At 35.9% G+C, this 23,099-nt stretch overlaps 1 protein-coding gene and 1 long non-coding RNA gene across 2 annotated transcripts; one reads left to right on the top strand and one right to left on the bottom strand.

The window, feature by feature from the left end:
• Positions 1–512: 512 nt before the first annotated feature.
• On the bottom strand, positions 513–4,525 carry LOC103941382 (LRR receptor-like serine/threonine-protein kinase RGI2). Its single transcript, XM_009351573.3, has 2 exons — positions 1,449–4,525; positions 513–1,078 (listed from the first exon to the last, which is right to left on the bottom strand). Exons 1-2 carry the CDS (start codon positions 4,420–4,422, stop codon positions 561–563), a joined length of 3,492 nt encoding a protein of 1,163 aa, XP_009349848.3. The 5' UTR covers positions 4,423–4,525; the 3' UTR covers positions 513–560.
• Positions 4,526–14,072: 9,547 nt separating this feature from the next.
• Positions 14,073–18,120, top strand: LOC103941379. The gene is made up of 5 exons (XR_007254535.1): positions 14,073–14,550; positions 15,303–15,364; positions 15,540–15,627; positions 16,575–16,650; positions 17,839–18,120. It is a non-coding gene; the product is annotated as an uncharacterized LOC103941379 (long non-coding RNA).
• Positions 18,121–23,099: the final 4,979 nt, after the last annotated feature.

The raw sequence follows: 23,099 nt of genomic DNA, 5'->3' as shown, positions 1-23,099 counted from the left end.
ATTGATATATGACTAATTAGTAAAATTTATATTAATTTTTGACTAAATAACCTAATGAAAATATATTATGTGTTAATAAACGCATAGACAATCAAAATTCATAATAATTAGAAATTTACAACACTCATGTTAGGCAATTAAACATGCAATTAGTTGAGTATATAATGGGATGTGTTATCCACACACCCCATTTTATTTCTCACACACCTCTTGATAATTTATGTCTATTAATCTTCTTCAATTCATCCGATCCGACGGCCTAAAATTAAAAAGGTGTGTGAGAAGTAAAATAGGGTGTGTGGACATCATACCCCTATATACCTTTGGTGAAAGGTTGCTTTCAATTTTCACATTCTAAATGGTTCCATGCCACTTGAAATTATGCAACCGAACTTTAAGGATATCACTATAAAGAAGACTAAAAAGTAAATTTTTGCTACTCCTGGTTGTTAAACAATTTGTCCCTTTTACACAAGAAAACCTGAGATTTGTAACCAAACTTAAAGCAGAAAACAAATTTCCTAGCTGAAGTCTGAAACAACTTCTTATTTGATGATTAATTATTTGGAACTTTTTCGGACATTAGGAGAAGGAGAAGTGTTTAGCAATGAGGATGCTGAGAAACTTGCGCTGGTACTCGAAGGGTACGAATGTTGCTGCACCGCCATAGCCGATGAGCTTCCTCCACTGCAAGTTATGTTAATTTCTTGTCCACCATTTTCAGAAGATCCGTTTCGAAGCATGTTAGCTTTCATGCACTCCTCCCTCTCCTGCCTTATTTCTTTGAGCATTGCCGCTACGTCTTTCATGGTTGGTCTGTCATCTGGGTTTGAGTTTATGCAGAGCAACGCCACACCTAGAGTCTGCAGCATTTCTTCAATTTCCGACTCTGGCCTGGCAAGTAGGCTTTGATCGAGGACTTCAACTCCCCCTCTTTTCTGCCTAACCCAATCTACAATGTGCAACCCGTCTGGTATGGTTGGATCAATCGGTTGTTTCCCTGTTAGTACTTCTAACACAACTACACCGTAGCTGTATACGTCACTTTTCTCTGTTATCTTCATCATGTATCCATATTCTGTAAATCACAGGAAAAGGGTACATTTAGCTGAGAATATTGTTTCTTGCTATGAATGAACATTTTTGTGATGGTTTGAAGTTTATATGCCCCTGTGCTTTGATGAAAATATAACTTTTTGCAACTGTGCGACTTTGGCTCATGTTCATTCATTTCATGTTTCACGTTACCCCATTCCCGTCAACCGAGTCAAGAAAATTGTTAACTTAGCTGATGTGGCACAAGGGCGTTTGGTTTTTGGTCTGTCATACAGTTAATGATTTTCTAGACATAGTCAATGCAGTTTATAATCACTTTGTTTATATATAGAAATTGAGAGTATGCAAGGAGGTTTCTGATTGTGATGAAATAATGTATGATTTGTACTAACCAGGAGCAATGTAGCCATAAGAACCAGCAACTGTGTTGGAGGATCGAGCAAAATCTCCTTCGTCAACAAGCTTGGCAAGCCCGAAATCAGCAATGCAGGGCTCAAAGTCCGGACCAATGAGGATGTTATTGGCCTTGATGTCCCTGTGAACAATCGGAGGAACGCAATCGTGATGCAAGTAGGCCAAGCCTTGTGCCGCTCCCAGCACAATCCGATATCTCAATTCCCATTCCAAGCAGTTACCACTTCTTTCGTGAAGTAAACCGCCCAAGCTCCCATTCGACATGTACTCATACATTAGCAGTCTCGTGTTTCGATTCCAACAGCAACCCAAGAACCTAACAATGTTCTTGTGGCGAATTGAGCCGAGGGTCTTCACCTCAGCTGAAAAGGAATCACGAACGCCTGCATTGATTCCAAACCTGTCACGTTGACAGTCATATCTAGTAGCGATCTTTGTTGGCCAGAGCTTCTTTACTGCAATGTCCTCGTTCTCCATTTCCGCCCGGTAAACAACTCCTGAACATCCCTTTCCTATTACATTGGTTTCCACCAAACATTTTAGTACTTGATCCACCGAAAAATTTACCTTCTGGAAGGGAGTAAACTGCCAAGGCCACGAGTCCCCTCCCATCTCAGAATCGTTTTCGTATCCCATCATCTTTCGCGTTCGATACACTGCAACAGCCCCGAAAATTGCTAAGGCAATGGTCAAGGCAATCAACAATCCAATGGCTAACTTAAGCCTCCATGACCTCCTGAAACGGCCACTATTTGTCATGCTCATTGGGGTCCCATTGCTGATGAAACATTGGTCATGGCCTCTAGAGCACAACCCTTTGTTTCCTGCCAGGTCTGTTGGTGACAACTGTCGAAAGAGCTTTTCATCGGGGAGATAGCCGGTAAAATTGTTATATGAGATGTTCAAGGAAACAAGATTTGCAAGCCCGGATAACACCAACAAGTCACCTTCAAGCTTGTTGTGTGAAAGGTCTAGTATGGACAGCTTGTTCAGAGCAGAGATCTGCCGTGGGATTACACCGGATAGGGCATTGAAACTCAGGTTTAGAGCAATGTCAAGAGCTTCAATCTCAAACAAGTCCTCGGGGATTGCGCCACTGAGCTTGTTGCTGCTAAGATCAAGTAGCTGAAGGCTTGAACAATGACCAAGGGAAGAGGGGATCAGTCCAGAGAGGGAGTTCCCGCTGAGGATGAGCCGGTTAAGTGAAGCAAGCTTGCCATAACTCTCGGGAATCTGACCCAAAATTTGATTCACAGAGACATCCAGTACCTCAAGCCGTGTGAGGGAAGAGAAAAGGCTAGGCAATGTACCTCCAAGGGTATTGTTACTTAAGTTCAGCAGCTGCAGTGAACTGCATTTTCCAATTTCATCAGGCAGCGGACCAACAAGATTGTTTTCGGACAGATCAAGGAAGCTAAGGTTGTCGAGAAACCCAATTTCTTTTGGGATCTCTCCACTGATTCTGTTGTTTACAAGGCGGAGACGGATAAGAGAGCTGCAATTTCCAATATCAGAAGGTATTGAACCGGAAAGTTCATTAGAAATCAATAGAAGCTTGGTTAAATTTTGGAGCTGAAATAGGCCAGGAGGTAAGCTACCGGTGAGAGCATTGTGTGAGAGATCAAGAGCCTGAAGGCTCTTACAGCTAGCCAATTCGGATGGAATGCTGCCTTCGAGTTTGTTCTGCCAAGCGAAAAACACTGTCAGCTCTGGCAACATTCCAAACTGAGTTGGGATTAAGCCCGAAATCTGATTAGTGTCGAGCTGAAGTTGCAAGAGTTTTGTAGCATTGGAAAGAACTGATGGGATTGAACCAGAAATGTTATTGTTGCTAAGCATAAGCTCTTGGAGATTCGAGAGGTTCCCGAATGATTGTGGTATGCTTCCAGAGACAGAATTCAAAGAGAGATCTATGGTCATCAAGCTTCTGCAGTTACCAATTTCCTCAGGAATAATACCATCCAGATTGTTTTGCCACAGTAACATCTTCTCCAATTTCTGAAGCTTACCTAACTCTGATGGTAGCGAACCGGACAGATCATTCTCGTACAAAAACAAGTTCACAAGCTCCGAACAGTTGCCAATCTCCGGCGGAATCTCACCCGAAATCATTGTGGTATAAACAGACAGAGTTTGCAGCATGCGTAGTTTACCTAATGAAGCAGGTAAGGAGCCGGAAACTTTAGTATCAGCAAGGCCAAGCACCTGCAAGTTCTTGCAGTTTCCAAGCTCATCGGGGATTTTTCCCGAAATGTCTTTGTTCCCACCGGCACGAATAACTTCCAAGTTTACTAGTTTGCCAAGCTCGGCAGGAATACTCCCGGAGAGATAGTTGTCAAATACGTGGAGATTCTTCAGGCTGGTGCAATCTCCAAGCTCTTCTGGTATCTGCCCAGTGAGTTGGTTAGAATTTAAAATCAAGTCCTGAAGATTTTGCAGCTTTCCAATGGTTGAAGGAATCTCTCCCACAAGACTGTTTGAGCTAACATCAATGACAGTAAGTGCATTGCAGTATCCGATATCGGGTGAGAGTGTCCCGGTTAGGTTAGCACCAGAAATGATGAGCTTTTGGAGAGAGGCAAGGGAGGAGAGATTGGAAGGAAGGGGAAGGGCTAGCTCAAGGGATTGGATATTGATTTCGGTGACAAAGTTTTGAGGAGAACAGGTTATGTAGGACCAGCTACAAGGGTTGGGGTCTTTAGGGTTCCAGTTGGAGAAATCCGATGAGGACGGCGGGGGCAAGGTAGAGGTTTGAAGCCATGAATGTAGCGTGACAACCTCAATGTTTGTAGCTGAAAGCGGTAGAAGTGTGGATAGCAAGAGGAAGACGAGGAGAGGAGAGAGCAAGTGGTGGTGGTGGTGGTGGTAGCAGCGAGTGGTGAGGGATTGCCTCGGCATTTGGTGGTGGTTGTAGGAGAGGAGAGAGGAGTGCATGCTGCTCAGCATTGGCATTGGCAAAGTTTGCCTCAAAACCCTAACCACAACTCTTGGTTTTGCATTGGGTCTCTCTCTTTTCTTGATTCTTTTCCTAAACTCTACTAGTTGCCTAGTGCAATTAGTCTACATTACTATATAATATATGCATGCATCCTTTGCAGTCAAGCAAGAAAAAGGAAGGAGAGAGAGAGAGAGAGAGAGAGAGAGAGAGAGATTAAAGAATTGAGGCAGACCAGCTCCACCACCTTCACCTCGGGGTTCTGTTCTTGGCTACATATTTTAAGTGCAATTGAATTGAGTAGGCCTCATAGTTAGATTAGTCATGAGCACCTACACCATGTGTGTTGCATTGTTTTCCTCAAAAACTCAGTGAAATGGGCTGTTCTTAGTTTTGATAAAAGAGCCCTCTTATGAAGGCCATTGTCACATTCATCTTTGATTCTCTCGCTTTTTTACTACAAATTAAAGGATTTGGTTTCAAAATTTTAAATAATGTAGCTGTTGGCTAACTAATAGTCTTTGAGCAAACAGGCAGCAATGGCCAGAATTATTATATAAACACAGGAATTCGTGTGGCACTGGTAACAATGTAAGCATCACTTAGTACTACTCTTTTAAGTTTTAAGACAAATTCATCTCTGAATGCAAGGTTTATCAATTAGTAATTTAGTACAATCTCTAATTGATTCTCAAAGTTTGCACTGTGCTCTAATAATCCATAATCTCCGGTTCAAATCTTTTAGGGCTGTTTGGTATTGTACTTGAATCCAAGTTTTTATACTTAAAAACAATTTTCAAGTTTTAAGCCTTAAAAACTTGTTTGATAGGACTATTTTTAAAAAATGAACTTAAGACTAACTAAAAAATATAGTTTATTCTCTAAAAATATAAAAAGTGAGTTTTTAGAGTTTTTAAACTTAAACTCACTCATTTCTTTTCTCTCCCTCCTCCCCTCTTAGTCTTACTCCAAATCTATCTCTCTCTTTTCTTCTTTCTCTCTCCTCAATTTTTTTAACCTTTTTCATCTCTTTTCCAATTCGCTCTTTTCATTCTCTCACTCCTCTTCTTCTCTATCTCGTCCGATCCTCTCTCTTCTTTCTCTTTCCTTCAATCATCTCTTACTTTCTTTCCTCCTCTCTCATCTTTCTCCCTCTCCTGCGATTCCCTCTTTTTAGATCTCTTTGTCTAGTTTAAGTTATAAGATTTAAAAATTTTAAATCGTAAACCAATCAAGTTTTGAAAAATGATAAAAATTTCAAATGGGATACCAAATAGGCCCTTATTTTTCGGTGGGTCGCAACTCACAAGTTATAATACCTAAGGTATTGCTAATACAAGATCATCTATAAACTCTTCATCTAGTGATATAGTTGAGTTTATGATGACCTTACAAAGTTGATTACCGTCTTTATAATTTACTTAGATTTGAAGACATTTGTCAATTCAATTTATGTTTTTGTAATACATATAGTCCAATATCTTAGTGGATATGGTATTGGATTTCTACCCATGCATTCATGAAAGATTCTTACTCTTAATGATGTTCATCCGGACTTTAAATTATCGTAATAGTTTCGAATTCTCCGCCCTTCCCCTCTTAAACATTTCCGATTTGGCTAATATTTTACAAGGATTATCTATGAGGTGCAACTTGAAAAATAGACGGTTCGGATTGTTAAAGTTTGATGTAGTGTGGATCCCCACAACTACTCCCCATTTTTATGAAGAAAAAAAAAATGGGGATCCCTTCCCTTATAGATTTCCTATATTTATGGGGTTTTTAAAACTTTAATCCTTCAAGAAGATTGAAATTTAAAATAAACATGGTGTTAGATTATATATTGATTATAGTCCCTTGATGTGTCCTTAATTTAAAATAATTAATGTGCATTTTATTTAATGCAAATTTTAATTTATTTTTTGACCAAACATGGTGTTAGATTAAATATATTAATATACAAATTTTAATTTATTTTTTGACCAAAAGAAGTTTTTTTTTTTAATTTATTAATTTTTTTTTTTTACATTCTTCAAACTTGAAAGACTCAATTAATATACCTAAATGTATGTATCGAAATGTATTATATTAAACTAATGTATTTAAATGTTAGTACCGAAATGTATGTACTGAAATATATGCACTGAAATGTATTATATTAAATTAATGTACCTAAATATGTGTACCAAAATGTAAGCACCAAAATGTATGTACAGAAATGTATTATATTGAATTAATGTACCTAAATGTTTGTATCGAAATGTATGTACCGAAATATGTGTACCTAAATGTATGCACCAAAATATATTATAATGAATTTAATGTAGCTAAATGAAGAAGACAAAGTACATCGAAATATATTGAATAAGACAAAGTACATCGAAATATATTGTATAACAAAAATTAGTTTATCTAATCCGTAGCTGTTGAATCAAATTTCAATGAGCCGGATCCATTGATCTCTAGGCTCCAGTTGCACAGATCCAGAGAGGATCTGTGTTCCAGGAAGAGTCCCACTTTTGAGAGTCTCCTTAACATTTATCTATTAATTAATTAAAGAGAGACCAAATTTGCAAACTAAATTATGTGTCATGAGTAGAAAATAAGCACGTTAATCAATATTTAAGTAATAATCTAATTATCAATAATCACATCATTTGGTTTACAAAATTTAATTTAAAATTTTGGTCTTCCTATCATTACCATTAATTAAATAAAGAAATCTCAATTTATTTTTAAAGTTAACAATATTACACCATGTCTCGCAATGTACAATGTCCAGTTCGAAATTAATCCTTCTGTCTAGTCTAATAATGCGAAGGATGAATGAAAAATAGGCATCTGTGCGGACTACGAGGTCATAAATTTCACTTATTAATCAGCTAAAGAAGAATAAATATTGCTGGTATTTCCTCGTTATTGTAGTTTCCTAGCCAAAAAAAGGAGAATTCTGAATTCCCAGCGAGAAAACAAGATTAGGGTTTTTTTTGGTAGAAGGAGAATAGGGTTTGGACTAGATATACTTTCTTCCATTGAAAATTAGGGAAAATTCGTACGCAAGAAGGCTGCCACCATAAGTCCTCCTCCTTCCCGAAGAAATTGTACACAAAATCTTCTTGAAGTTGCCCATCAAATCATGGAATTGTATGACCAAAAGCTCTACTTTCGTTCACAAACGAAAAGATGATGTTGAACTCGTTCTAGTATAGGTTTCTGAACCGTTCAAACCCGACGAGAGAAAACGTACATACTTGCAAATTGCGTTGAGGTAATGCTGCATTGGACGAGTTTGCAAAGCTTAAGAATCCATTGAGGTGTTATGTATGGAGACATAATAGATTTGGATCGGGATGCGGATGTGATCGGAACTTGTAACGCATATGCCTTGTTGCTCCTAATTGTTGAATGTTTCAAGAATATATATATGATTTGGTGCTGCATTGTGTAGCATGTGTGTGGTGTTGTAGCGCACAGAAAGTTACAGTCGGCAACCTTTACAAAAGGTTGGGTTTCATTCAACCTTTTGTATATCTTGTTGAATGGTTACAATTTTTAGTTAAAAGACATGATACTTACTCAAATTGTATGAGTAGAAGAAAAAGATGTAATTAGTCAAATTTATTTTCTGAAAATTCTAAATAGAAGACATGTCTTTTGGGTCAACACTATTAAGAAAAGTTCTATATCTTCAACTAAAATGAAGGGACTCGATGAACAGATGCTTTAATGCCTATAAATACCTATTGTTACATAATGTGTCACACACAATTTCATAAATTTATTTCTACATTCCTTGCTCTCTTCTTTCTCCATCACATTCATACAATTTCTTTCTAGTTATTTTTAAGGGAATATAATTCGGTTTTGCTAATCGAATCCATATTTTGTTGTATCCTGGAAGTGATTTGCCAAAAACCCTTTAGTAAACTCATTCAAGTGGGACCAAATAAAACTTTAAGGAAACGATTCAAGTCGTATCTCAAAGTCATCATTCAGATTACTCTCTATATTTCTACATTTACTCTAACAATCTTAAAGTGTTATTTTCGTCATGGAGAACAAATCTGATAACATGGCTTTGAAGATTAAATTTCACCCAATGGAAGGACAAGATGCGTTTCATGCTTACTGTTCTAAATGTCATATATGTTGGATCCGAAATTGGAGCCTATTTGTGAACGAAGTGACAAAGACTTGGACAAAATAGTTGTCGATCGAAAGAAGCATGAAAAAGATGAATTGGTATGTCGAGGACACATCTTAGGCACATTATCTGATTACTTATATGACATGTACGCACATATTCAATCTCCAAAGAAATTTGGGAAGCACTTGAACACAAGTAAACAACGGAGAAAAGAGGTACCGATAAATTTTTAATGTTCAAATATTATGAACTCACTATGTTTGATAACAAAGTCATCCTAGACCAAGTTCATGAATTATTGGTCTTGGTCTCAGAGCTTCGTGAACTTAAAATAGTTATTCCGGATCCTATGATAGTTGGGGCTATTATGGTAAAATTACCCCAAACATGGAATAATTATAGAAAGAAACTTCTACACATGGTGGAAGATATTAGTTTGGAGGATTTGAAAAAGGGTATTCAAATTGAAGAGGAAACTCAAAATCGTGATAAGAATTTTGCAAATCAAGATTCCTCTAAAGTTAACATTGTCGAAGGTAACAAATATAAAAAGATCTTCAAAGTCAAAATTGACAAATGAACTTTAAGAAGACCAATTCCAACAACAATAAAAAAAATGCAAATGGTGTCTGATAAAGGCCATTACATTCGTAATTGTAGACACATAAAAGTAAGTGAGGAATATGCCAACAAGACCAATAGCCAAATATGGTGGAAAACCTTGGAATTGATAACCTTGTTGCAATGGTATCAATGAGGCATATTGGCATGATTACCGAATTGAATATGGCAGTGGCAATAAAATCCTCTGATTGGTGGCTCGACTCAAGGGCTACTATACGTGTGTGCAATGACAAGGCACAATTCAAGACATATGAAGCATCAACGGACAATCAAGAAGTTTTAATGTGGACTCATCATTCCGCCAAAGTTCTAGAAAAATGAACCGTTGAACTTGAGTATACTTCTGGGAAGAAATTGACATTGCTAAATGTACTGCATGTTCCAGAAATTAGAAAGAATCTTGTGTTTGCAAATTTATTATGTAAGAACGATATAAAGACTATTCTTAAGTCCGACAAGTTAATAATGTCGAAAAATGGGATGTCTGTTGGGAAGGGGTATTCTTGTGATGGGATGTTCAAACTAAGTATTAATAATAAAGTGAATTCTTTTGCTTATATTGTTGAATCTTCCTCTCATTTATGACATTTACGTTTAGCACATATAAATTTTAGATCTTTAAAATACATGCGCACACTAGGTTTAATTGCTTGCAATGATGATTATAATGATAAATGTGAATGATGTATTCAAGCAAAAATGACTAAGAAACCTTTTCCAACTACTAAAAGAAATACAAATTTATTAGACTTAATACATTCTGACATATGTGAATTCAATGGTATTTTAATAAGAGGAGGAAAAAGATAATTTATCACATTTATAGATGATTGTTCTAAGTTAACTTATGTTTATTTATTGTCTAATAAAGATGAAGCTTTTGAGTGGTTTAAGCACTATAAAGCTGAAGTTGAAAACCAAAAATGAAGCTTCATAGTGATAGAGGTGGTGAATATTTTTCACATGAATTTGATATTTTTTTGTGAAGAGCATGGTGTTACACATCAAAGAACTACACTTTATACACCACAACAAAATGGTTTGGCAGAAAGAAAAAATAGGACACTCACTTAAATAATTAAATCTATGATGATTAATGCTAATAGGTTGCTTAATTTAGACTCAAATACAGTAGTTGAGCCTAGAGATGTCGAATTTATAGAAAATAAACTTTATAACGACTACTTAATGCCTAAAAAACAGAATGATCAAACACCTTCCTCTAATTCGGTTACTAGTCATTCTCAAGGTGAAAAAAGAAAACAGTCTAAAACTGCTAATGAACCAAGGACAAGACAAAGGGTAAGAAAAGGAAATACTCTAGGCTCTGATTTTATTTCGTCTCAATCTATTGTATTTTTAGTCGAAGGAAATAGAAAGAAGGTTCTCAAAAAAATACTCATATTGTTGGATGTTTAGGATGATCTTAAAAGTCTAAGCGAAGCATTGACTTCAAGAGATGAAGCCTTTTGGAAAGAAGCTATAGATGATCTAATCAAACATGGGTTTTAGTAGAAGGATCAAAAGCAATAGGTTGTAAGTGGGTGTTTAGAAGAAAATACGATACAGACGGGTATATTCAGACATTTAAAGCCAGGCTGTTGCCAAGGGTTTTAAGCAGAAAAAGGGAATAGACTATTTCGATACATATGCACCAGTAGCTAGGATAACATCAATTAGAATATTGTTTGCATTGGCTTCGTTATATAATTTGCATGTGCATCAAATGGATGTAAAAACGGTATTTTTAAATGGTGATTTAGATGAAGAAGTCTATATGGAACAACCAGAAGGGTTTGTTCTCCCTGGTAATGAAAAGAAAGTTTGTAAATTAGTCAAGTCGTTATATGGATTGAAGCAAGCACCAAAACAATGACATAATAGTGTTGATAAATGCATATACTCTAAATTCACAAATGATTATGGTGTTGTTATATGTTTATCTGTCGACAACTTGCTAATTTTTGGTACAAACATGAAAGGTGTATCTGAAACTAAAAAGTATCTAAACTCAAAATTCAAAATGAAGGACTTGAATGAAGTAGATACTATCTTGGGAATTAAAGTAAATAAGCATAATAGGGGTTACGCCTTGTGTCTGTCACATTATATAGAAAAAATTGCTTCTTAAGTTTAAGCATCTACAAATAAAAGAAGCAAATACCCATTATGTAGGTATGTTGCACATCTTGAGTGTGCTAGTGTAATCGAAAGTTTAATGTATACCATGCATTGTACCAGGCCAGATATCGCATTTGTAGTAAGCAAACTTTCTAGATACACTAGTTATCCAGGTACTGCACATTGGAAAGCAATAAATAGAATTTTTAGTTATCTTAAAAGAACTATTAACCTAAGTTTAACTTACTATGAGTTTCCAGAAGTACTTGAAGGATATTCGGATGCAAGTTGGATAACAAGAGCTAATGATAATAAGTCTACATAAGGGTGGATTTTTACAATTGCTGAAGGAGCAATTTCTTGGGCTTCAAAGAAGCAAACACGTATAGCACATTCAACTATGAATCTGAATTTATAGCATTAGCGCCATCAAGTAAAGAAGCGGAATGTATTAGAAATTTGTTATTGGAAATAGAGTTATGGCCATAACCAATGCCATCTATTTCTTTATACTATGATAGTGATGCTACTTTGTCTAGAGCATACAATAAGATATACAAAGGAAAGTCTAGACATATTAACTTGAGACGTGAATATGTCAAGCAATTAATAACTAATGGAGTTATTAATATTGTTTATGTTAAATCAAGTAATAACTTGGCGGATCTGTTAACAAAAGCACTTTCAAGAACTTTGGTAGTTAGTACATCTAGTGGAATTGGGCTAAAACCCTTTACTGAAAATTAGCCACCAATAATGGTAACCCGACTTTATCTGGAACATCACTAGTTTAAAAGTTTAATGGGTAATAACAAGCTATTGATAAGTGGTTGTGAAAGCACTGAAAATTAATATATAGCTCATTCCAGAATGATCAGTGCAAGACTGCTACGTTTAGGAGGATGAATTTTATCTCTTAATGAGGTTATTTGTAGTTATGTCTGTAGTAGCAGGGACATGGGAAGAAACCTCACCTATATGAACATAAGAAGTGGTGCTGCTTCTACCAAGAGTTGGGTTTTCTCTCATAAATGTTCATGAAACCAGAATGAAGCATAAGGCCATAATATGCTTAATTAGTTCAGAAATTTCTTTAAGGAAATAAAACATAGTCATGTGTGTAGTGGTTCTGGTTTTAGTATAAGAATGGTTGGTTTAAACTTAGGTCACCATCGCATTCGTTATAACTTTGAATTACTTACACTAATTAAAAGTTTAATTCGAAAGACACCATTATTGTAAGCATGATTATATCGGTATGCTTGTGATTAATTAAAAAGAGAGAAGTATTGTAATACCATTTATTATATATTCTTAAAATAGGAAAGGATTGTTGAATATTTCAAGAATATATATATCTATATATATATATATATATGATTTGGTGCTGCATTGTGCAGCATGTGTGTGGTGATGCAGAGCGCAGCAAGTTACAATCGGCAACCTTTACAAAATGTTGGGTTTCATTCAACCTTTTGTATATCTTGTTGAATGGTTACAATTTTTAGTTGAAAGACATGATGCTTACTCAAATTGTATGAGTAGAATACAAAGTTGTAATTAGTCAAATTTATTTTCTGAAAATTCTAAATAAAAGACATGTCTTTTGGGTCAACACTATTAAGAAGGATTGTATATCTTCAACTAAAATGAAAGGACTCAATGAACAGATGCTTTAATGCCTATAAATACCTATTGTGGCATAATGTTTCACACACAATTTCAGAAATTTGTTTCTACATTCCTTACTCTCTTCTTTCTCTATCACATTCATACAATTTCTTTATAGTTATTTCTAAGGGAATATAATTCGGTTTTGCTAATCGAATCCATATTTTGTTGTATCATGGAAGTGATTTGCCAAGAACCCTTTAGCAAACTCATTCGAGTGAGGGCAAATAACAATTTAAGGAAACGATTTAAGTCGTACCTCAAAGTCATCATTCAGATTATTCTCTATATTTCTACATTTACTCTAACACTAACAATGTTGACTTCACATGCTTCACCATAGTTATTTGGAACCCTTATATAAGAAAGATTATGGTTTTGCCTAACCCCTAGTGTTACCTCGATTAGGGATCCTGGTGATCATGAAGTAAATTATGCCTTTGCTTATGATGTGTACCAATGACTTCAAGATGTTTAGAGGTGTGAGTTATATTCCGAGGCACATAAGATCATGTCGAGTTGAAATTTGTTCATTATCCAGGCCTTTGGAAGAGTCTTAGTGGGATGATGTTCATCCAAGCTTTGGATTATTTTCTTCTTTTTATAGTTCGATTTTTGTCAATAATGCTTGCATTGGGTTCAGTTCTGCCAGAATGGAAATTGCTTCATCCTGTCATTTGATGTGTCTAGTGAACTATTTAGCGAGATGAATGGTATCCGAAGATTTGAGAAAAAGGTTTTTCTGCAATACTCCACCAAGTACTTACTCTTATTGAAGTTCAAAAGGATGTAGAAGAATACAATTCTTCGCTTCATAGATGGGTGATGAAAGATTATCGTGCGGCATTGTCGTGGGCCAAATTATTTACTCTCACTACAAAAAAAATGGGCCTTTGTATATAAATTAAGGACACAAATGAGGACACAATTACTTGATAAAAAAAAACTAAAATATATTATTGTGCCTGTATTTTACGTCTGACACAATTACTTGTTCTTTATTATTTTTCATAAACTTATGGCCCCACACCCCACTTTCTCTCTTTCCCCTTAACCCACCAACACCACCACCCCCCCCCCCCCCCCCCCGGCCGCCCCCGGGTTCCCTCTTATCTCTCTACCTCCCTCAGACTCTCCAACCCGCATTCTCTCTGCAACCCCTCTTCTTACACTATCTTCCCCCAGATTCGGTCCATCTCTCTCTCATATCTCCCTCCCTCCCTCAGACTCCTTTCTCTTACCTCTGTCTCTCTTTCTCCAAGACTCCAACCCCCTTTCTATCTCTACCTTCGCCAGATTCAATTCATCTCGTTTCCTTTCCTAATTTCTCTCATATCTGGGCTTTTCCGCCTGACACCTCGACGATCCGAGTTGTCTTGACTAGTGACGAGGTTCCTATGACCGTGCAAGCATCAGGGCGCTGGAGGAAGGACATGAAAGGCTGTGCAAATCCCCAGGAACTCTGCTTGCATGTTTGCTTTTTGTGGGTTTGATTTTTTTTTTTTTTAATAATTTTTTCACAAATTTTGATTTTTTTTGTATTTTATCCCGCAGGAAACTCTACTTCTCCTCAGTGCATTCGGTAAGTGATTCACTTTTTTTCCCCACTAATTATTTGGTTTTAGAGATGCATCTCAACATTTAATATCTAATCTTACCACTGAGATACAAGTCTAGACTTTGGTTAGGTCCTTCACACATAACTTAAATTATTAGTATTTAACTACTTTTACTTGGCTCATGGATTAGTTTTGCTGGTTTTATAGGATTGTGGCCAATGATTGTTTCAAAGCTTAATGTCAAGCATTACATCGGAAATCAGGATATACACAAAAGGAAATGTTAGTCTTTGAATCAAAGATATTTTGATCATATAGTTATGTATAATGAGGAACAAAAATAGGAAAGCATTTATAATTCCAGGGCTATTGAGGAACCTGCTTTTGGTTAATCACTATATGAAGAGAACTGTCTGTATATTTTTCCAGGGTGAGCGTGGCTGATTTAAAAACAACATAACCTTTTTTATTATTTTCTGCTTGAAAATTATCATTTTTACACAAAAGAAATAGTTGCTTATCTGAGATAATTGCAAACTCATTTCAATTGTTACTTTGATAGCTTATTATTTTGTCTTACAATACAAGGTTAAAGTGTAAAACACATTAACGAATGGGAGAGGTATTAATAAATATCCATTTATTTCCCACTTGTATCCAAACATGTAACTAACTCATGCTGAGCTTCAAATTTAGTTGGATGATTACAATCTTTTAGCTCTCCCATATGTAGAGTAGAATGAAAGTAGCTAATATTAATTTTTTTTTTTGACAGAAAATTTCAATGGATGAGTTTCTGATGTCGGAAAGTTTGACTGTACAACCTGGAGTTGAAGAGTGAGTTTCCAAATACAGAAAATTTACATGGATGATTGCACAATCTTTTAGCTCATATATACCGGGTCAAATTTCTTCTTGATAATTTTACTTTCTTCAATATGAGTAGCGTAGACCAAACCCCATGGGCAAAACCCCTTTATCTGTACTCATTCAGTCATTTGTGGTGTTATAGGAAATAGGATCTGAGTCAACATCTTAATTGTAAGAAGAGGAGATTTGAATCTGTAAGTGCAGGTCTCGGATTGCTCCGCTCTCTCAGTGTAAGTACATCTCTGCATATCTTTATTTCCCCAATTATATTTGACTTTGTTATGTTGAGTTGCCAAATTAAAGCTATTGCACTAACTTTTCGATACTACATTAGATCTGGAACATGCGAAACATTAAATTTTGAGTGTTAATTATTGAACAGGGGCTGCATTTTAAATTTATAAACATCCACAGTAATGGTTTGGGGCTTGATAGTTGTACCAAATCTCTTTTAAGTTTGGGTAGACCTTTTTGTAGCTTTGAAAGTTTGGGTTTTTCTTGATGTGTGCTTACATGGTTTGGGATTACTTTCCTTTGCAGGCCTGGGTATTATATAAAGCTTTGCACTTTCAGATTAATGTAAAGTTTGATTATATCTTATAGTTAATTCTGATGCCCATCGCAAGGTGTATAATTTTTTTCCATTACACTTATGTGTTCTATCAATTAAACTCCAGACCAACTACTAATCTCCTAAGTTCTTTAAATTCGGGTTTGTTATATGTTGTAGGAAATGGCATATTTTGAGATATTCTGCATCTTTCTTTCTTTAGTTCTTTACATTTGAAAGAGTGAGAATTATATCGTTGGGACTTTGGATTCTATTTTTAGGTCCTAATTTGTGTGAGGATTGCTTGCCATCCATGTAAGAATATTACTAAAGTGTCAGGCAAAAGTCTTTATGTTTCAATCACAAACAAGTGCATGTATACATAGCAGAATTACACCAATTAATCTGTGGGAGGAAGGATATACAAACAACTCATGAGATAATGATAAAGAATCATAATTTGAAAATTTGGAAGCCACTGCATGCTCATCTCTTGTTGCTCTGTGTAAATGATGTTTTAAGAGCTTCTTGGTACTCTAAATTTATAGTTCCATCCTTTTCAGTGGTATCCAATATGATAATGTGTTTTAGTGCTCGGTATATTTCTTACTCATGGTCATTTTTTAGAGGCTATCATAGCAGGGGCTATCAATACTGGGTTCTATGTAGAGATCTCAAAGTTCATAGATCTGAGGAAAGAAAGGTATACTCATCTACCTGCACTGATCTAAAGCTTGATATGTGAATAGTGTATGTGCTGCATCTCTGAACATTTGTGATATATTTTTTCCAAGTATTATCTGTAGTTTCTGTGTGTATTTGCCGACACTAGCTATCTTTCTTAGAAATTAATGTCATAGCTTTGAGATTTATCACTGCTTTTGACCTTAACCTAAATGATTCCAAACTTTTATTGTTTTGTACATCTTTTTTGCTTGTAATGTTAGTTTACTAATTTATCTAGGTTCTCAAGGAAAGAATTACTTGGCTTTAAGCTGCTTGTGGTTGTGGGCTGTTTTAATTTTATGAAAAAATAATTTTTAGTTTAGCTTCAATCTCAATTTGTTGGTGATTTCGGTTCTTAATTTTTTTTTTTTTTTTTTTAAATAGTTGACGTATTGGGCACAATAACAATAAATGTGCTAACATGGGTGGCAGCAGTCATCTAACTTTGTCAGAACTGGGCACAAAAGGACTTTGTGCTTACACTTTTTAGCACAACATACCTTATTGTGCTCTTTGATCAAAGGTTACGCCCAGAGGGCACACATAGAAATATAGTTGCTGCACTGTTGCTATTGCTCTATGGGCACATATGTTGGTGCTCTTTGACCTAGGGCACAGATAATTTATTGTGCGTAGTTCCCATATTTTTTGTAGTGTTTACCACTTCGACACTTGAACGTGTACTCAAGCCAGTTGGTTTAGAAAAGAGTGGTGAATTAGTGCTTCGTATGGATGGTAAATGTACAATGACCAATTCAAATGGTCAATTGGTTGTTTGGTAATATTGGTCAAAACTCGAAGTTCTACGTCTAGCATGTGCGGATGAAAAATATGGTGACAAAAGTTAATGATTTTAAATTGTTTACAGTGTGCATAGAAAATCTATATATAAGGCCGGCATGGCTTTTGAACAGTGGTTTTTTGGGTCACGGGCTTCATCAAAACAAATTGGACAAAAATGTCCCTTAAACAAAAAACTTCAAAAGCGGCTCAAAATAATGCATCAAATGTGACATTGGTATTTTTGTCAATATTTAACTATTTACTATACAGTGATAAACAGTGTGTTTAATATTTACCTTTTTTTTTGTGTAATTTTTTTATTTTTTATTTTATAATTAGTACATCACAATGGGCTAGCAATATTTTACTTTTTTGTGTGCAGGGCATGCTAACTAGTCGGCCGAGCTCGGCCGGGAGTGAAATATGCTAATGTGGCTTTGGGTGCACTGCTGACTTCTGCGTCTTGCGATTGGGGCCGAGGAAGGAACTCATCTCGGTTTTTTTGAGTTCTAGAGCCTGAAGACAAGGTTGCTAGTTTCTTTGAAGTTCACAAGTTGTTAGCGCCGGGTTCGGTCTCGGTAATTATATTCAAAAGAGATAAATGTACTTCCGAATATCTAATCATAAAATAAACTCGGCTTTCAATGTGCCGAGCTTGGTAACACCTCACTTTGCCAAGAAGGCTGATGAGATGATCTCTTCCAACAAGGACTCGAAAATCCTTATTGATAGAGACTTGGGTAACAACCAATTAGTCTCAAAGCAGTGCTGTTTATCCAAACTGAATGTGCTCCTTAGTCGGTTGAATCTACGGCTTGAGTGTTGTTTATCCAAACTGAAGATGTCATTGGTTGCCTTCACAATGCTGTTTATCCAAACTAAAGATGTGTTGGTGGGAAAAAGAAAAGTAAAAATCTCAAGGTTGTTGAGAAGCTTTGCACAGGGTAATTTGTGTGTTGAATTGGATGAGGGGCCTAGAATGATGCATTCCCCTCTCTATTTATAGTAGTGATTTCCCCTATGGCCGAATTAGAATTTCACTCATTAGAACTCCTCAACCCAATATGATTTAGTCTCGACCAATCTTAACCCTTATAAGATTCTGAACCAAGCTCTTTAACGAACCAATTTCATCCCCTGATTCTAAGCATCATTGGCTTCTGAAAACTCCTCGTTACGCTAGGGTTTAACCATTTTACCCTTATCTAAATTGAACCATCTCCTTAAAGGACTTAAACAAGCTCCACTAGGCTTGACTTATGACAATATTCCTTATGCTTCTTATTGGGTTGAAAAAAAACCGAGCTCAGCCCAAAATGTTATTTCGAGCCTAAACCTCAGCCCAAAATGTTATATCGAGCCCAAACATTGTCCTCTCGCTTCTGAGGTCTTCGACCTATAATACTTGGCCGAATTTCGATCTTAAAGAAGTGATCCATTATTAAACAAAGAATAAAACCTTAGCATACTCCTTTCAGTCGACCAAAAATCCTAGCGAATCTCAAATATTCCATCCACCCAGATGCATTTATTTAACACTATCTCCCACCTTGCATGGTGAACGTTGTAAAACTTGACATGTGGCAGCTTCTCGTCATGACTGTCTAACTTCAATGATGTTGCCCCCCACGTTCGAGGTGTGCAGACGTCGAAATGTCTCTTCATCATAAACCTCGTCGTGACATGCAATTGTGCAACCTTGATTCGCGTGCTTTTCGGCCTCTTCACATGGATTTTAAAGATCCGTCATGATTGCAAAATTTCTCAATCAGATTTACCCCTCATCTCTTGAATTCAAAACCGTTGATCTTCTTCCCCAATTGCCTATAAATACTTCGTCCAACCTCATTTGAATCTTTACGCTTCTAAACCTCCAGAAACTTTTGTTATTTTGCTCTCAACCCAGAAAGAAAAACCAAATTTTGAAACCCCGAAAACCTCTAAACTCCTGTTTCAATGGCCACCAACACTTTCATTACCAAGCTTGTCAAGGAATGCAATAAATGTTATGACTTTATTGATCAGAATTCCATTAAGACTCTCCAATCCGAGGGAGATTCAGTCGCCTCTCATCAAATTCTGGGACCACTTTTTGAATACAATGTCTCATAAACCATCATCGAAATATTGAAGGCTCACTACCTAAAACCCTTATTCTAAGGGTATGATTGGTCGAAGTAGGAATCGACCGACCCCTAAGAAGCTTGGCCCTCAACTCCTGCAACCTGGGCTGCTTGGGTTAACCAAATGGAAAAATTCTTCGGCGAGGAATGAAAAACTCTTGGCATTTTCAACGCCATCAAGTTCTCGACCATCGAGATCAACATGGATCGAGAACTTCTAACGACAGCTCTAAGTCTCTAGTGTTCGGCCACCAACACCATGGTACTACCCCTCGGCCCCCTTGGTCTAACTGTGCTGGACATAACGGCCATACTCGGCACTTCTCCATATGGTCTTCTAGTTTATGCCACTCTTTCCCAGTATCAATTCGACTTAGACCTAAAAACATTCTTCGATGAATTCACTTAGACTTCGCTTGTTGCCCCGAAACAGGATGATGGTGGCACCACTACTCGATTAATCCAGCTCTACTAGGAGTTGTTGATTCCATGATCGGATTTCTGAGGTAGACGTATTCCAATCAGCCTTACTCTAGCCCTAGAAAATCATGGTCCACAATGGGTAAGCTAGCATTACTCATTATTTATGTAGATGATATGATTGTCACAGGTGATAACAAGGAAGAAATCTCGAGGTTGAAAGATTACTTGGCAACCGAGTTTGAAATAAAAGATCTTGGTAGGCTGAAGTATTTTTTTAGTATAGAAGTGGCTTAATCGAGACAGGGCATATTTCTATATTTCATAAATATGTTTTGGACTTGTTAGCAGAAACAAGGATGCTTGATTGTAAACTTGTCGACACCCCAATATCTAAAATCATCACATTGTCATGTATCCTGATCAAACTCCAACAAAGACCGTTACTAGAGGTTGGTTGGACGGTTAATCTGCTTGTATCATACCAGAGCAGACATTACATTTATGGTGAGTATTGTCAACCAGTTTATACACTTTCAGAGTATAGACCACATGAGTGCAGTTGATAGGATACTTCATTACTTGAAATCAGCACCAGGTAAAGGTATCGTGTTTTCTAAGAATGGAGACCTGAAAGTGGATGGTTATACTGATGTAGATTGGGTTGGAAATATCATTGATAGGTGATCTACTTCTGCATACCTTACGTTTGTGGGAGGCAATTTGATAACATGGTAGAGTAAGAAACAGAATGTGGTAGCTCTGTCAAGTGCAAAAGCGGAGTATACAGGTATGGCAAAAGGATTGTGTAAGTTATTGTGGCTTTGGTGGTTGCTTATAGAACTTGGGTATCTAGCTGATGCCTGCAACAAATTTGTTTTGTGATAACAGGGTTGCCATTGATATTTCACATAATCCAATTCAGCATAATTGAACCAAACATGTTGAAGTGGATAGATATTTTATTAAGGAGAAGGTAGACGTGAATATCATTCAATTTCCATTCGTGAGACTAGAAGACCAACTAACAAATGTTTTAACCAAGGCAGGTGCAAGTCAAGCATTCTACAACTCACTTGACAAGTTGGACATCAGCAACATTTATGTACCAACTTAAGGTGCCGACGAGTGTTGGCGTGAGTTGTTGGCATAACTTGACCTTTGGTGTAATTAGCGGGATTTTCCTATTGGTTTCCTTATAATTAGGTTTGGATTTATTATTGGGAACTTTTATGAAAAGGACTTGGGCTAAGTTTATTTTAACCAAAAACCATGCTATAACTTTATTTAATGAAAAAGAATTAAAGTTTAATGAAAACCCTTTAAATTTTAATAAAAATGACAAAAGAACTTAAATTTTAATGAAAATGACACAATTTGGAAAAAAAAAAAAAAAAAAAAAGATTGATGTGCGGGTCTTGTACACAGTTTATGAAACTAAACACTATTTATAAAATTGAACGCTATTTATGAAATTGTATAATTTATGAAATTGAACAGCACTATACTATTTATAGGTCAAATTTCATAAATAGTGCCTAGTTTGTTGTCCACTTTCATAAATAGTATATAGTTCTTAATCATGTTTCATAAAGAATGCCTAGTTAGTGGGTCCAGTTTCATAAATATTGCCTCTTTCTTGGTACAATTTCATAAAATAGTGTTTAGTTATTTGTCCACTTTCATAAATAGTGCTTATTTCTTGGTCATGTTTCATAAATATTGTCTAGTTCTTACTCGAATTTCATAAATAATGTATAAACCAGTTTCATAAATAGTTTCCACATATTGGTTTAGTTTTGGAAATAATGCCTAATTCTTGTTTTTGTCTCATAAATAGTGTCTACGTATTAATCAAATTTTATAAATAATGTCTACTTATTGGTCTAGTTTCATGAATGGAGTTTACTTTTTGGTCAAGTTTTATAAATAGTATTTAATTCTTGGTTCAGTTTCATAAGGTTTGAAACTTAGACCCTTTTTTGTCCTGTAAAAACACCCATTGCGTTAAAAATGATGAACCCAGAAGTGACCCTTTAGATCAAAACCTTGAGAAGATTATGTTCTCAGTAATTATATTTAAAAAGTTGTTTTCAATTACCAAATTAAAATTTCCTCACAGTTTTTACATACCTACAATAATAACTGTAGCTCTTCATCCAATTTCTTGAGCTTGGGTGTCATCTTGAAGAAATTTTTCCTTGTGCTCGTAACACAAATGGTATACCATGTGTTATTATGTAAGTGATGGAAAATTTTACTTTTTATGTTATTAATTTTTTAACTGACACCTTTTATAGAGACAATGTGATGTACCATCTTATGTACCTGACACATTGAAATTTTTTTCATCATCATGACTACTATTGGGAAACAACACCACAAAAATAAAACTGAAAAATGTAATTCAATTTAAAGTACTTTTCTTATTCTAAGAAGAAAAAAAAAAGTAAAAAAGAGATCTATTAATATAGCTGATAATGGGAAAAAAAAATGGAGTGTGGAAAGAGGGAGGGGGGGGGGATTGGGGGGAGTGGGGAGCGCCCAGCGCAATTTGGGTTTTTATGTTTTTTTTTTTTTTTTTTTTTTTCTTCTTTTGTCCTTATCATTAAATAAAGTTAGTGTGTGATTTTTTATTAAAATGTAAATATTTGATGCCATTTTTATTAGTTTTCATTTTATCATTTATTCTTGCCGTGTAAGTTAAAGTTGGAATATGTATCTTGCCTCCTTTGTGTGAAGAATACATTGAAGAAGTAAACCAAAAGTTAGCATCAACTTTTCCTTTTATTATTTATTCTTGCCGTGTAAGATTTTTTTTTTTTTGAATAATTGATATTATTATCTACGCTAAATGGAAGGGGATGAGCTTAGCTTCACAATTGGCTAGCAATAATGTAGTTCAAATTCATCTTTGGCGAATTCTTGCCGTGTAAGTTAAAAGTTGGAATATGTATCTTACCTCCTTTGTGAGAAGACTACATTGAAGACTTAAACCCAACGTTAACATCAACTTGTGACTGGCTGATGCGAACAGCCTATACCGAACTTGTATAAATAGAGACAAACTCAACTTACTTTCTGCCAAAAGAAGTAGACA

The sequence above is a fragment of a genome, unplaced genomic scaffold (genome assembly GCF_019419815.1).
Source record: "Pyrus x bretschneideri cultivar Hongxiangsu unplaced genomic scaffold, Pyrus_bretschneideri_v1 Contig7, whole genome shotgun sequence".
NCBI lineage: Eukaryota > Viridiplantae > Streptophyta > Magnoliopsida > Rosales > Rosaceae > Pyrus > Pyrus x bretschneideri.
The sequence above is the reverse complement of the archived record's forward strand: the minus strand, read 5'-3'. Positions and strand labels throughout refer to the sequence as shown.

Coding starts and splice junctions, on each gene's coding strand:
- LOC103941382 (XM_009351573.3), bottom strand. CDS start 4,422: ATGCCAATGCTGAGCAGCATGCACTCCTCTCTCCTCTCCTACAACCAC. Junction 1,079..1,448: donor TTATGGCTACATTGCTCCTG/GTTAGTACAAAT, acceptor TGTGATTTACAG/AATATGGATACATGATGAAG.